The sequence below is a fragment of the Typopeltis vanoorti genome, chromosome 8 (assembly GCF_054136105.1).
Source record: "Typopeltis vanoorti isolate ZY-2024b chromosome 8, IOZ_Tvanoo_1.0, whole genome shotgun sequence".
NCBI lineage: Eukaryota > Metazoa > Arthropoda > Arachnida > Uropygi > Thelyphonidae > Typopeltis > Typopeltis vanoorti.
Window position 1 is genome coordinate 147,536,118 of NC_143556.1, and position 13,620 is coordinate 147,549,737.

The following is a 13,620-nucleotide window of genomic DNA, read 5'->3' on the forward strand; positions in this document are numbered from 1 at the left end:
GGATTACCTACAGTCCTGTTTATAGTTAACTCTTAGAGGGAAAGGTTCCGTGAGTAGAATATGTGCCTTCCATACGCTTGGGATTTTTAGACCATCGTTATTGTTCAGATTGGGGTGAGTGATAAGAATTTCACAGGCTTCCTTAAATTTTTTCACTAGAGGTCATGCCAGTAGAATAACCAGTGATCAAATCATTGTTCCTCTAGCTTACTGTGTGTAATGTAACTTAGCTTGTCCTTGTATATTTGTATATACTCCAGATGATGATCTTAATATGAAGATCGAAATGTCGGGAAATTAAAAGAGTTATTTATAACACAGTTGTAAAATCCATAATTTCTAAAATGAATGCTGATCACCATGCAACACTAAAAGAAAGGACATTTCTACATCATGTAGAAATGTTACTTGTAAGTTAAGTGCTGGAGAAAGTTGAACTTCCTTTGCACCTTGGCTTCCACTGTTTTGGTTCAGACAGATGTTCTTGCTCTGTTTGTATTGAATTGAGATCCAAATCTTTTTACTTTGATGGTGAGATTCTATCTAGCATCAAACAATTAAAACTAGAGCATTTTCCTATTCATCACCCATCCAATAAACCTTTAGGTTTATTGGAATGAAAACAGCACAATAAATTAATTAAACACAAGTTAAATAGTTCCAGTATTTTGGCTCGTTCACAGAGATATCTGTGAAATACAACATAAAATTGTACTAACACAAAAAAAAAAAAAAAAAAAAAAATCTAAATAAATTTGGGTGGGACTTCCCGTGATTTGTTTAAAAAAAACAGTAATTCTAAGACCTGCCAACAGCCAAGTTAGCTACCAGCACCAAAAAAGAATGCCCCACCCCTTAGGAACATATGCCTCTAGTCATAGAACATCCTACAGAACAGGCAAACTGGCTATTATGACGCACACAATTAACTGACACAATACACTCGCCTCATAGTCTAAGTTGCTTCAGACATAAATCCAAATCAACTAATCTAGTCACAACATCTTCCACTCATTCTTAGTGTTTTTTGTGTACTATTCCAATTTTTATATTATATCCCATATAATTTCTCTGTGATAGACAAAAGAGAACTGAGATATTATATGGGACACAATTTTATTGAATGTTATTCGAACAGCAGACTTCTTAATGTGTGTAGAGAGTTTCAGGAATTATTTCATTGTGATGTTTTCATTCCAATATGCCTGACACCTAAGGTTACTTCTTTGTCAGTTCATCATCTTTAATTAAATGAACCACTTTATCACTTCATCATCAGGTGCTCTTCATTTTGAACAGGAACTAACCACCATCCTTATCAGATCAACAGTCTGCATTCATGTATTCAGTTCACTGTGCAAAAGGGTTGGAAACCTACCATTACTAGTAGATACTGTTATTACCAGAGACCTGACCTACAGGGACTCAGTGACTCATCAGAGAAGGCAACATATCACCCATGCCAAATTGTCATATCTTTTATTGAATTCATTCACATTGAACTCATTACCTCAAAAAGCAAGCCATTCCAATCACACACCAATCTATGAGAGAAAAAATCTAGCTCTCACCCATTTCTTGACTGCATTCATTCTCATCTTCCATAAATGCTCTCTCTCATCCTCTCCCCCTCCTCTGCACAATGAAAAATTCCATCCATTGGTTTCCTGTATAACTCTTTTCAGAAGTTGGTAGATCTCTATCATATCACCCCTCTTTCTTGTATTGGCTAGTGTCTGCAGTCCATAAATCCTCAATCTGTTTTCATAATTTACATTTCACAATCCCATTATCATCTTTAATACTCACCTTTGCACCTTCTACACTGTATCTGCAAATCATGGAACCAGATCTGTATATAGTAGTCCAGGTGAGGTTATATCAGGGTCTCGAGGAGAGGAAGAACGATGTCCTTATCATTGTATATCGCTGTTCATTCCATCATTGCAGTTATCCTCTGAGTTGCATTTGAAGTCTTTGCTATATGGCAATGGACTTTAATTTCCTATCTACTGAAACACCAATTTTCTTAACCTGATCGGTTTCTTCCAGCATAATCTCATGAATATATCATTGGATATTTCACACAAAAGTGCATAAATTTACATTTATTAACATTAAACTGACAACCATGCCCACAATTCCAGCCTGTTCAAATCATTTTGCAAGTGCTGCATTTCAGTCATTTTTTTTTTATTACTCTGCCTATTTTTGCATTATCAACAAATAGCTGTATGTCTTCTTTCAAATCCTTCCATTGTTATTGATACAAAATGTAAATAATAATGGCTCAATGACTGATCCCTGAGGTACATTACTAGTCACCTTAAATCTTGTAGATTTACATATCTGATAACCCACATTTTGATATGTCAGTAAGCCATCCTGTTATCCAAGCTAATAGTTTATAATTCCCATGTACTCCAACTTATGTAGCAGCTTACCATGCTGTATCCTGTCATAAGTATTAGCAGAATCCAAAAGTATCATGGAGGATTCATTCCCCTCATCTAATTCAACCATAACATTTTATAAAATGTGAGATGTTGCTCAAACATTCCTCAGTAAGCTTTCCTTTCCTTTCCTTAGTAAATTCATGATATTCATATTACAAAACATAGACTCTCTGTCAACCCATTTCTTTATGCGAACTTTTTCCAAAATTTTCATCACTACTCTAGGGATGGAATATTGATATGTGTATAGTTACACATCAATTTTTGCACCACCCTTGTGTAATGGAATTATATTCTTTTATAATTTCTCAACACAGTAAATATTCTTTTACTGTGCTGTGACAAATTGTACAAACCAGGTCAAAGGCATAAACATTTAGCTGAACACTCTTTAGCATCCATGCTGATCTCATCAGACCATATTGCCAAATTTTATTCAGTGTATGCAATATCTCTAATATCTCCTCTTCATACATCTGAGTTTCTTCATTCAATGCAGATGTGCATAGAGCTCCATATTACATGCAACAGATTGACAGCTCTTAACAAAATGGGCACTCATAGTTGAACAATCTCTTCTGCATCTGCCATCTGCATACATTCTGCATTCAGTATACTTATTCTTCTGTATTCATTCTTTCTTTTACTTGCAGCATAACAATAGAATCCTTTGGGGTTGTCATTAGCTTGAAGAGCTAGCTTCTTTTCACATTCAGAATAGCTTTTTAGATAGTACTTGTAACTTTATGTGCTTGTAATCTTCATGACTGATGTTATTCTTATGCATGCATAATTCTTCCACATCTCTTTCTTAAGAATATATTGCTTAATACAACTGCAGATCCATTGTACTCTACCCTATTTATTCTTTAAACTCTCTGGATACATTCCAATATTGCTTCATTAAGGTATTTTTTAATGATATCCAATGCACTGCTGGCATTCTACCCATCTATCAGCTGATACCATGAGACAGAACCTGGTATTCTCCTCAGCTTGTCATAATTTTCTGCTATGTACTTCATCACTTAGCCACTTCCCAGGTCAGTACAGCATGACTGCCATCACCAACTGGAGGCTGAATGTAATCTCTTTAACTGAACCCCTCCCCCCCACACACACACATCCAGACACTGTAATCAGGTATAACACTCTCTGACATTGAATTCCTTCTGTCACACACTGGTTGAGGAAGTTGTCTGGCAATATCAATAAATTCAGCTTCAATCTTCTCATATAAGATTTCACTGCTACACATTCAGTGTTTGAATAATTAGTCACTCCATGATGATTACTTGTTTAACATCAGTCAATCTGATGAGTAAAGATTAAAATAAATGTGATGCATTTTGTCATGACCATCAACTATAACAACACATAAAATGTATTTAATGTTGTCAGACTCCACTTCACAACTGATAGCTTCAAACTTGACTTTGTATGGAGAGTCATTACTAATATTGCAGTCATAGCTTTCCACTCTGGCTGAACTCATGTTCTCTGATATTAATTAGCAGCACATTCCATCCTCTCCTATCTACTCAATTCTGAAGAATTGAGTAGATTGTGGTAGATGTTTAGAGAACTTATGAGGTTTAAGGTAAACCTCATAAGTCTGGTCTTGCATAGGTATTGAGATCATATAACAACATCTGGAACAGTGCTTGCCTTATAGAAACAGTTTTAAATATGAACATCTTTTCAAAGGACGTTCAGAGGCCTGTCGACACTGTTGCTCATTTAAATCAGAATGATTGCCTCTCTATCCTGAAAAATCTGTGAAATTCCCATTATATGTGAATATCAGAAATAATTGTCCCCTCTATTTTTTTTATAGAATTTTTTTGCCAAACAAAATAGCCCAAGTTCATGGTTGAACTTAAACAAGGTTGAGATATTGAGAGGAAATGTGGGCGAATAAGTCTAAGAGCCTGTCTACTGATGAATAGACAGGCGACATCAAAACTCACCATTATATTATGTCAGAGTGTTGGAATGCAAGGCTGCTTGAGGAATCAGTCCTAACTTTCTGTTTGAACTTGTCAAGTTCAAAGATGTACTTGAATACTCATTAGTGAGCTATCAAGCAAATAAAACCAAGAAGTTTCTAGCATTGGTAGATGTAGCAGGACTAAAAATTATCAGCATTCTACTATTCTTGGAATTTATACTTATATAAAATTTATATCTTTTATATGAATCCAAACCATGAAAGATGTTAACCTACAGTGCATTTAGTATAAGTGCAGTAGTTTGGTTAAGGAGTTGGTAATCCAGAAATCCTGCTTAAATGAATCTGTTTCAAGTCACTATAAGCCTCCAGTATGCAGGATGACCCATTGAAATTCATCTGTTGCCTGAAGAGATTTTAAACATCCTTGCCCTTACTGGGATTTGAATACACAGCCCGTGGCTGGAGAGCAGACTGTCCACTCAACCAGTCAAACTAGCAGAATGGAATGTGATAGGTTCAGTGTATTCAAAAAGGACAGACAAAATAGGAATTGTTGGAGAGGACTGCTGAATTTTTGTTTTATTTTTATGTATTTGTTATTTCTATATGTTATTTATAACTTATATATTTAAAAAAACTTCAGAATTGGAAGTAATAAAAAATTACCCTAATTTCTTCTATAAATGTCATTTCTTAATGTATGTGTGTGTAAATTTCATTAATCTGACTTCCTGTTATCACTAATTAACTATTTTCAACTTTCTTTTCTTATCTTCTGATCTAGAATTCTAGTCTTGGAAGGTTCCTGTCCTGAAAAATGGGAAGAATTAGGCACTGCTACTTTAAATGCCTCAGTTATACAAATCAGATATCACTGGGAACAAGTTTTTGTTGCTTTAGCAAATGGTGCTATCAATATCTTCCATAGAAATGATGGTAAGAATATTTTTTATTAAAAAAAATCCTGCATAGAACATCAGATTTTTTCTCTCATGTTGAAATCTTCATGAGATGTTACACATAAAATCATTGTTTAACCTTTTCATTTTTATTTTTTTTTTTTAAATTCTGTTTTTAAGTGTCAAATGAAAATTAAATTAAATGAAAATAAGAGAATCAGCCCATAAAATAAGTCACAGTTTGCACATATTTTGATTTTACTTTTTATGGTATGTTTTCCATTAAACAAAACTTTGAATTCTTTATTTTTTATTTTTTAGAAAGAGAGAAACTACTGTTTGTGTCTCTCTATTGCAAGTTTAAGTCATTTTACATTTGAATCATTTCCTACTTGTGACGAGAAATACCTACAAACAGATTAAAGGCACAGGTATGGATCCCCTTTCCCCAGCCATTCTTCTCATGGAAGATTTTGAAAATACAGCCCTAGCAACTTTGTTCCTTTCATACCTACAGTTCGGCTACATTACATAGAAGACGTGTTCTCCATTTGGCCACATTGGCTGGGATACATTTGAAATGTTTTTAGCACACTTCCACAGCTAACACCCACAGATCAATTTCACCATTGAAAAAGAAAATAATTTTCTGCCCTTCCTTGACACTGTCTACAGAAAACCTAACCACTCTGGAAGGTACATACATCACTGTCACTTCATGACGTCTTCCAGCAGTATGGTGTTATCAAAACTTTAGCTAATCAAGCTACAACCATTCGTTCAGATCGCACTAGTCTCTCCATATATCTCTCCACAGAAATCAGTTACATCCATGACACTTTTTAAGAAAATAGGTTTCCCCCTCACAAAATCAGCAGAACACTTTGTACATTTCCCAAATGCAACCACTCTCCCAAAAATCCAGAACACAACAAATTCATTGCCATTCCCTTCACACATCTGGGACACCTCAGAAAAAAGCCTCCTCCTTCAAGCCTTATGTAAAATTAGCTACCCTTATCCATTCACAAAAATCCTCATCATCAAGATCATCATGGGGTTGACAACATCCCTTGCTCCCTCAAACTTTTGTAATTTGGGCAAACAGGAAGAAAATTGCCAATATTCATCTGGAGGAACAAACTATATTCAATACCTGCCATTCTGGTGGCAGACTGTGCTGTGGGTACAAATCTCTGGATCCATTGGAACAAAACTATCTTTTTATACAGGAGCAGGTATAAATTGGAGAGATTATTTCTAGAATCTGCCACATCATTATAGTATTCATCAAATCTGAACAGATTCTGCTGCTTTATACATTATCAAAAATTATGGAAAAAACTACCGTGTTAGAGCAAAGCTTTAGTTTAACATAAACCAAAATGAACACTTGATGTTTCGACCTTCATAATAAAGTCATCATCTGGAACATACACATATATACAAAGAAACAAGCAGCACTACAATCTACATGGGTTGCTAAAGTTACTGACCAACCATTACAACAATTATTGGTCTGATCTCTGGTGAGGGAGGAAAAAAAGAAGAAGAAAAAAACTTTTACTACATCAAAGCTAGAGTCCTATTATTATTATCTATTAGGTTACAAAATTAAATTGGGCTGGTAAGCAACATATATATATATATATAAAACTATGTGATTATACATATAAATTTCAACCAATTGGTATGGAATAGTTCCCAATAAAAGCTGAAAATTGCTTCAAGTCCTGAAGTATGCTGGAAACTATGTAGGCTGAATATGTGCCATCCAAATTCTTGGAATTTTTATGCCACCATTATTGTTGAGATTAGGGTAGTTAATCAGAATTTCACAGGCTTTTTTAAATTTTCTTTCATACCAGCTTTTTATATGATGTAAAGAGTAGGTACTTTTCCAATCAATTTGGTGTAGGATGTTGAGAGCATGATCTGAGAGGCCTGCTTCACCAAAATTGTTATATTTAATGTGTCTTTTATGTTCTTTTTTTACGTATAGAGATTGTACGTCCAGTTTCACCATAAGGTAAGTTACAGGTGGAGTAGATGCAAAAAAACTCCAGGATGTGCCAATGGGAGGAGAAGATCCTTAGAGAAGTTGAATATGTTTTTTAATTTTATAGGTGGTTTAAAAGTGGCATTATGATTAAAATGGTGTAGGATTCTATTGATTTTTTCTGATAACCCTTTAATGTATGGGATGGCTATGATTTTACTGTAATCTCTATTCTTTTTTGATGAAGTTTTATGAAGAACTTTATTAATAGTATTTTTGTTTTAGTCATTATTTATAAATGTGTTGTTAATAATCTTTAATTCTTTTTTAAGAGCTTGTTGATTAGAGCAAATTGTTATAGCTCTGTTTTTAAGGATGTTAATGACTCCAAATTTTTGTGACGGGTGGTGATATGAGTTAGCATGTATATATTGGCCAGTATGTGTGTCGGTTTGCAGTAAACTGTGACAGATGGACTGCCTGAGGGAAGACGTGTGACCAGTGTATCCAGGAACGGGAGGGAGTTCTGATTTTCAATTTTAGTAGTAAATTGTATGTGTTCATGTTGTTTGTTCAGGTGGCTAAGGAATGTATTTAAAGTTTTTCAACTATGTTGCCAGATAACGAAAACTTCGTCAACGTATCTAAGCCACGCTGTAAGTTTTAGAGTAATGAAATCAAGAGCACTTTTCTCAAAAGCTTCCATATAAAAGTTAGCAATTTGAGGGGGGGGGAGGTGAGCCCATGGCCATAGCTTCTTTTTGTGGATAAAATTTATTTTGCTACACAAAGTAACCGGAATGCAGTACGCGGACAAAGAGGGCCGTAATGTCGGGCAGAAATTTGTTCTGTAGGAGAAGAATTGTGTCACTGATTGGGACATTTGTGAAAAGGGCAGAAATGTCAAAACTGACTAATAAATCATCTTTGACGAGCGTTATGTTTTTAATTTTGTTTATAAAGTGTTGTGTGTTCTTTATATAAGAGGAGGAAATGACTTCCTTGAGTGTTGACTCTACTTTCTTGGCTAGGTGATAATTAGGGCTGTCTATTCCTTCAACTATCTGCTGAAGTGGAACGTTTTGTTTGTGTACTTTAGGATGTACTCTCAGAATGTACACGTATATTCTGAGAGAACGGGTGTAATGGAGTATAAGTTTTTTAACAGTGTCTGGCGAACTAAAGTAATTTCTCAGTTTTTTTCTTTATTCTGTTAGTTGGATTATAGTTTACAAGCTGATAGGTGCCGTTATTGGTGACTAGTTGATTCATCTGATGAATGTAAGTGGCATTACCTTTGTCCAATTTTGTTATAATTATATCTTGATAGCTGTTAGTTCTGTTTTTGTAAGATTGCTATATAAGGTTTTCTTTCTATTCAGAACATTGCTGGTTTCTAAACAAATTTTATCAGCTATATTAATAGGAAGAGACTTAATCTCTTTCTATGTAGTATATAAAATCCAATTCATTAACAGTTCTAGGTGCTACTGAGAAGTTTTAAGGCCTTTATCAAGTAATGCAAGTTGACAGTTATTTAAGGCGTGGCTTGATAAGTTGATCACACGGCTATTGCTCACTTGTTGTTCACTGTTGGAGTTGTTTACCAGAGAAGAGTTATCCTAATTTGTATGATTGGAATTCAAATTTTGGCGTTGTTTTAAAATATGAAATTTGGTCTTAAGTTTTTCTTTATTACATTCTAGAATATATTTAGCCGAATTGTCAGTGATTCTTTCAAGCACATTCAAAATTTCTGGATTCATATAACTAGAGAGTTCAGATTGTAAAGTTAAAACCTGATTTTGAGTTATTGCTAGATTTTTGCACACTGTTTGAATTTGCTCTCTAAGTATTGCTTTCTGTGCATGCATAGATACAAAGTGCTTTAGCAGAAGTAATTTTTTTTCCAGCTTGATGGAGTTAGGAATAAGATTACTGTCTCTGCATCTCTTTAAAAAGGCCAGCTGATTGATCAGAAGGGGAAACGCTCATCTTTAGCATACTGATTGCAATACTTGTGAGTACCATCTCCATAGATGATGAGAATCATTTCTTTCATGCTTACACGTGATCAGAATACATTATAAAAAATTATGGAGAAAACTACTGTGTTAGAGCAGAACTTTATTTTGATATAAACCAAAATGAACATTCAACGTTTTTTCAACCTTCATATCAAGGTCATCATCTGGAGTATACACGTATATATACAAAGAAACATGCTGCACTGCAATCTACATGGTTTGCTGAAGTTACCAACCAACCGTTACAACAATTATTGCCCTGACCTCTGGTGAGGGAGAAAAAAAAAAAAACTTTACTACATCAAAGCTAGAGTCTTATTATCTATTAGGTTACAAAATTCAATTGGCCTGGAGAGCAACATGTTTATATATAAATTTCAACCAATTGGTATGGAATAGTTTCCAATAAAGGCTGAAAATTGCTTCAAGTCCTAAAGTATGCTGGAAACTACGTAGGCTGAATATGTGCCATCCAAATTCTTGGAATTTTTATGCCACTATTGTTGTTGAGATTAGGGTGGTTAATCAGAATTTCACAGGCTTATTTAAATTTTCTTTCATACCAGCTTTTTGTATGAGATGTAGAGAGTAGGTACTTTTCCAATCAATTTGGTGTTGAGAGTATGATCTGAGAGGCCTGCTTCACCAAAATTGTTATATTTAATGTGTCTTTTTTATTGTGTTCTTTTTACATATAGGGATTGTACTTCCAGTTTCACCAATATAAGGTAAGTTACAGCTGCAGTAGGTGCATTAAACTCCAGGATGTGCCAGTGGGAGGAGAGGATCCTTAGAGGAGTTGAATATGTTTTTTAATTTTATAGGTGGTTTAAAAGTTACAGTAAAACCATAGCCATCCCATACATTAAAGGGTTATCAGAAAAATTCAATAGAAGCGTACACCATTATAATCTTTATGCCACTTTTGAACCACCTATAAAGTTAAAAAAACATATTCAACTCCTCTGAGGATTATCTCCTCCCATTGGCACATCCTGGAGTTTATTGGATCTACTGCACCTGTAACTTACCTTATATTGGTGAAACTGGATGTACATTCCCTATACATAAAAAAGAACACAAAAGACACATTAAATATAACAATTTTGGTGAAGCAGGCCTCTCAGATCATGCTCTCAACATCCTACACCAAATTGATTGGAAAAGTACCTGCTCTTTACATCTCATATAAAAAGCTGGTATGAAAGAAAATTTAAAGAAGCTTGTGAAATTCTGATTAACCACCCTAATCTCAACAATAATGGTGGCATAAAAATCCAAGAATTTGGATGGCACATATTCAGCCTACGTAGTTTCCAGCTTACTTTAGGACTTGAAGCAATTTTCAGCTTTTATTGGAAACTATTCCATACCAATTTGTTGAAATTTATATGTATAATCACATAGTTTTTTATATATGTATGTATAAACATGTTGCTCACCAGCCCAATTTAATTTTGTAGCCTAATAGATAATAATAATAGGACTCTAGCTTTGATGTAGTAAAGGTTTTTTTTTCCCTCACCAGAGGTCAGGCCAATAATTGTTATAACGGTTGTTCAATAACTTGGGCAACCCATGTAGATTGTAGTGCAGCTTGTTTCTTTGTATATATATATATATGTGTGTGTATGCTCCAGATGATGACCTTGATATGAAGGTCAAAACATCGAGTGTTCATTTTGGTTTATATTAAACTAAAGTTTTGCTCTAACACGGTAGTTTTTTCCATAATTTTTGATAATGTATTCTGATCACCATGTAAGCGTGAAAGAAAGAGATTGCAGTGGTGTTGTGTGATTATTTCGGTTGGGTGTGCTGTCATGTTTTCCAGGGAGGGTGGGGGGGGGCTTGGAGACAAATAATTACATCAATAAACATCTTTTAGCTTTTTTATGTAATTATTTGTCGATGTAAACTATAAATGCATTCTTTTTATTTTGCATTGATTTTAATGATCTTTAATTCTTGGGGGAAAAAAAATGTATTCAAAATTAATAGTTTTTAGCACAATTTCATATATTAAAAAATGGACCCCATATTTTATTAAAAATAAGCTAATTAATTAATCCTAAATTAAATTATTTCAGTTTAAAAGCAAAAAAATCATGAAACTAACAAGTAAAATATTAATTTACTTACACTTACCTTTTAAAAATGTATTTTTTTGTTTAAATTTGTTTTACTATAAATTTACAATTCGCACTTCACTCTGTAACTTACTAGACAGAGGGCAAACTAACCGGTCACTGTTCACAGATCAGAAAAAGATGAACCAAAAACAGGAACACATGTTTTATTACTGGAATAAATCACGTTTTCTATTTCTACCCTGCAACAGGTCAACCCATAATATAATTTTAAGACAGACAAAGCGTTCCCAGGGTCGAGAGTGTAAGATTACATATCTCAATCAATTTTACGATTATAATTTGTAGAATTTTTTAATAGATCCCAGGGGGGTGTCCCCCCCCCCCCATGGATGCCCATGACCATGGGATTACATTTTATCGATTTATGAAAGTTTTGAGAGGGCATAACGCATCAGCACTCATCTTAATTGGTCCAATGCAATTGATTGCAGGATAACTTTGAATACTTCTGCATAGAGTGGGGGAACAATCTGTTTTATGATTGATTAGAAAACAACAATGAAGAAGAATGCTGTAGTTGGTTGGTATATTTGAAATACTCGAAGATGAAAATATGTGAACCATCATTTATAAGACGTGAGAATAGGAAGGAATAAGTGGAGTAGAAACATTTTCATTAATGGTAAACAAATAATTATTAATTATCATTTGTGATATGTGTGTCCTATAACTTGCTGGGTAGTGTGGATAGCACAATCCTATAAATTCTAAACATGAATAAGTGAATTTATGATGGCATGATTAAAAAAAAAAAAAAAAACTTATGAGAGAGCAAGAAAGTACTGCAGGAATAAATATGGTTTGATGGAGCAGCAAATCATCTCGTAAAATTTGTTGCACATGTTATGTGTATATCTCTAGTTTGTGTATATTTCGCTCTGTTTTCCAAGAATTTTATTTTGTTTACATAACATCCGATCATTATCGGAATTATCCACATTTCCGGAGTCCTACATTCATTAGTTGTTGTTGTTTTTTTTTAGCATCAGCAGTTGTTCTGTCTTATCAATCTCACATATGCTGGTATTTTGTTGTAGATCAACAACGTCTTATAATATACAGAATATTCATTTTTATTCAGGAATAGATATTTTTTACTGTCTGTTGTTTCTGAAGACTAGAATAAAAAAATGTCTCTGTACCATTAAAAAACTTTGCAACCGCAACAGAGCAAAAGAAAAAACAATTCAGCATTTTTCTACTAACATCCACTTTCAGATTTTCAAGTTCCAGAAAACATGTGTAATAGCTAAGATGAAAAGCCAAACGGCTATTTTTTTTTGGCGAAGTTGATAAGTTAAGGGGATAAAAATCCCTTATTGTTTTTCAGCCAGTAAGCGAAACTAAGATCGAAAACTACGATCTGAACGTTTCATGCCGATGAACTGTCGGCAGATCCAAGCGTAAGTGACCACTTGGTAGTGCCACACCACGGCAACTCGTTGCAAAGGTGTAGCAAGCTCCCTCACTATTCTTGATATTTTCTCATAATGTAAAAACCCACAGCATCTTAGGAGATGTAGTACTGTTTTACATTATGAGGAGAAATCACTACCCAGACCAGTTTCAACCTTTTTTGAGGTCTCATCAGTAAGTAGCTAGACCTAGAATATCAGAGTGTATCAGAGTGTAAGTGAAAAGAACTTACATACTTTTGCTATACGATTGCCTGAAAGGTGTGTACACTATATTATATTATAACATATTATAACTAAGATGAAAAGCCAAGCGGCTATTTTTTTCTGGCGAAGCTGATAAGTTAAGGGGATAAAAATCCCTTATTGTTTTTCAGCCAGTAAGCAAAACTAAGATCGAAAACTACGATCTGAATGTTTCATGCCGACGAACTGTCGGCAGATCAAAGCGTAAGTGACCACTTGGTAGTGCCACACCACGGCAACTCGTTGCAAAGGTGGAACAAGCTCCCTCACTATTCTTGATATTTTCTCATAATGTAAAAACCCACAGCTCTTAGTATAATGGCTGTGTAATAGCTGTTTGTAATAAATCCATCTGTATAGTAATCTCTCAACTCATGACAACATTCAGTTGGATTGGTTGACACAATAACCAATCACAGCCACTAGGTGCTGAGTGAGCGCAAAATTTAAGCTCACCTAGTCACGCCTTCT

The 13,620-nt window shown here is 34.4% G+C and overlaps 1 protein-coding gene across 3 annotated transcripts in view; it reads left to right on the top strand.

Moving 5' to 3' along the window:
- LOC150104415 (rho guanine nucleotide exchange factor 10-like) overlaps nucleotides 1-13,620 on the top strand; it is a 172,413-nt gene that overhangs the window by 27,709 nt on the left and 131,084 nt on the right. For all 3 annotated transcript variants that reach the window (XM_090396364.1, XM_090396362.1, XM_090396363.1), the window contains exon 2: nucleotides 5,195-5,346. In XM_090396364.1, coding sequence (XP_090252490.1) covers nucleotides 5,195-5,346 — 152 coding nt within the window. The remainder of the gene's footprint in view (nucleotides 1-5,194; nucleotides 5,347-13,620) is intronic.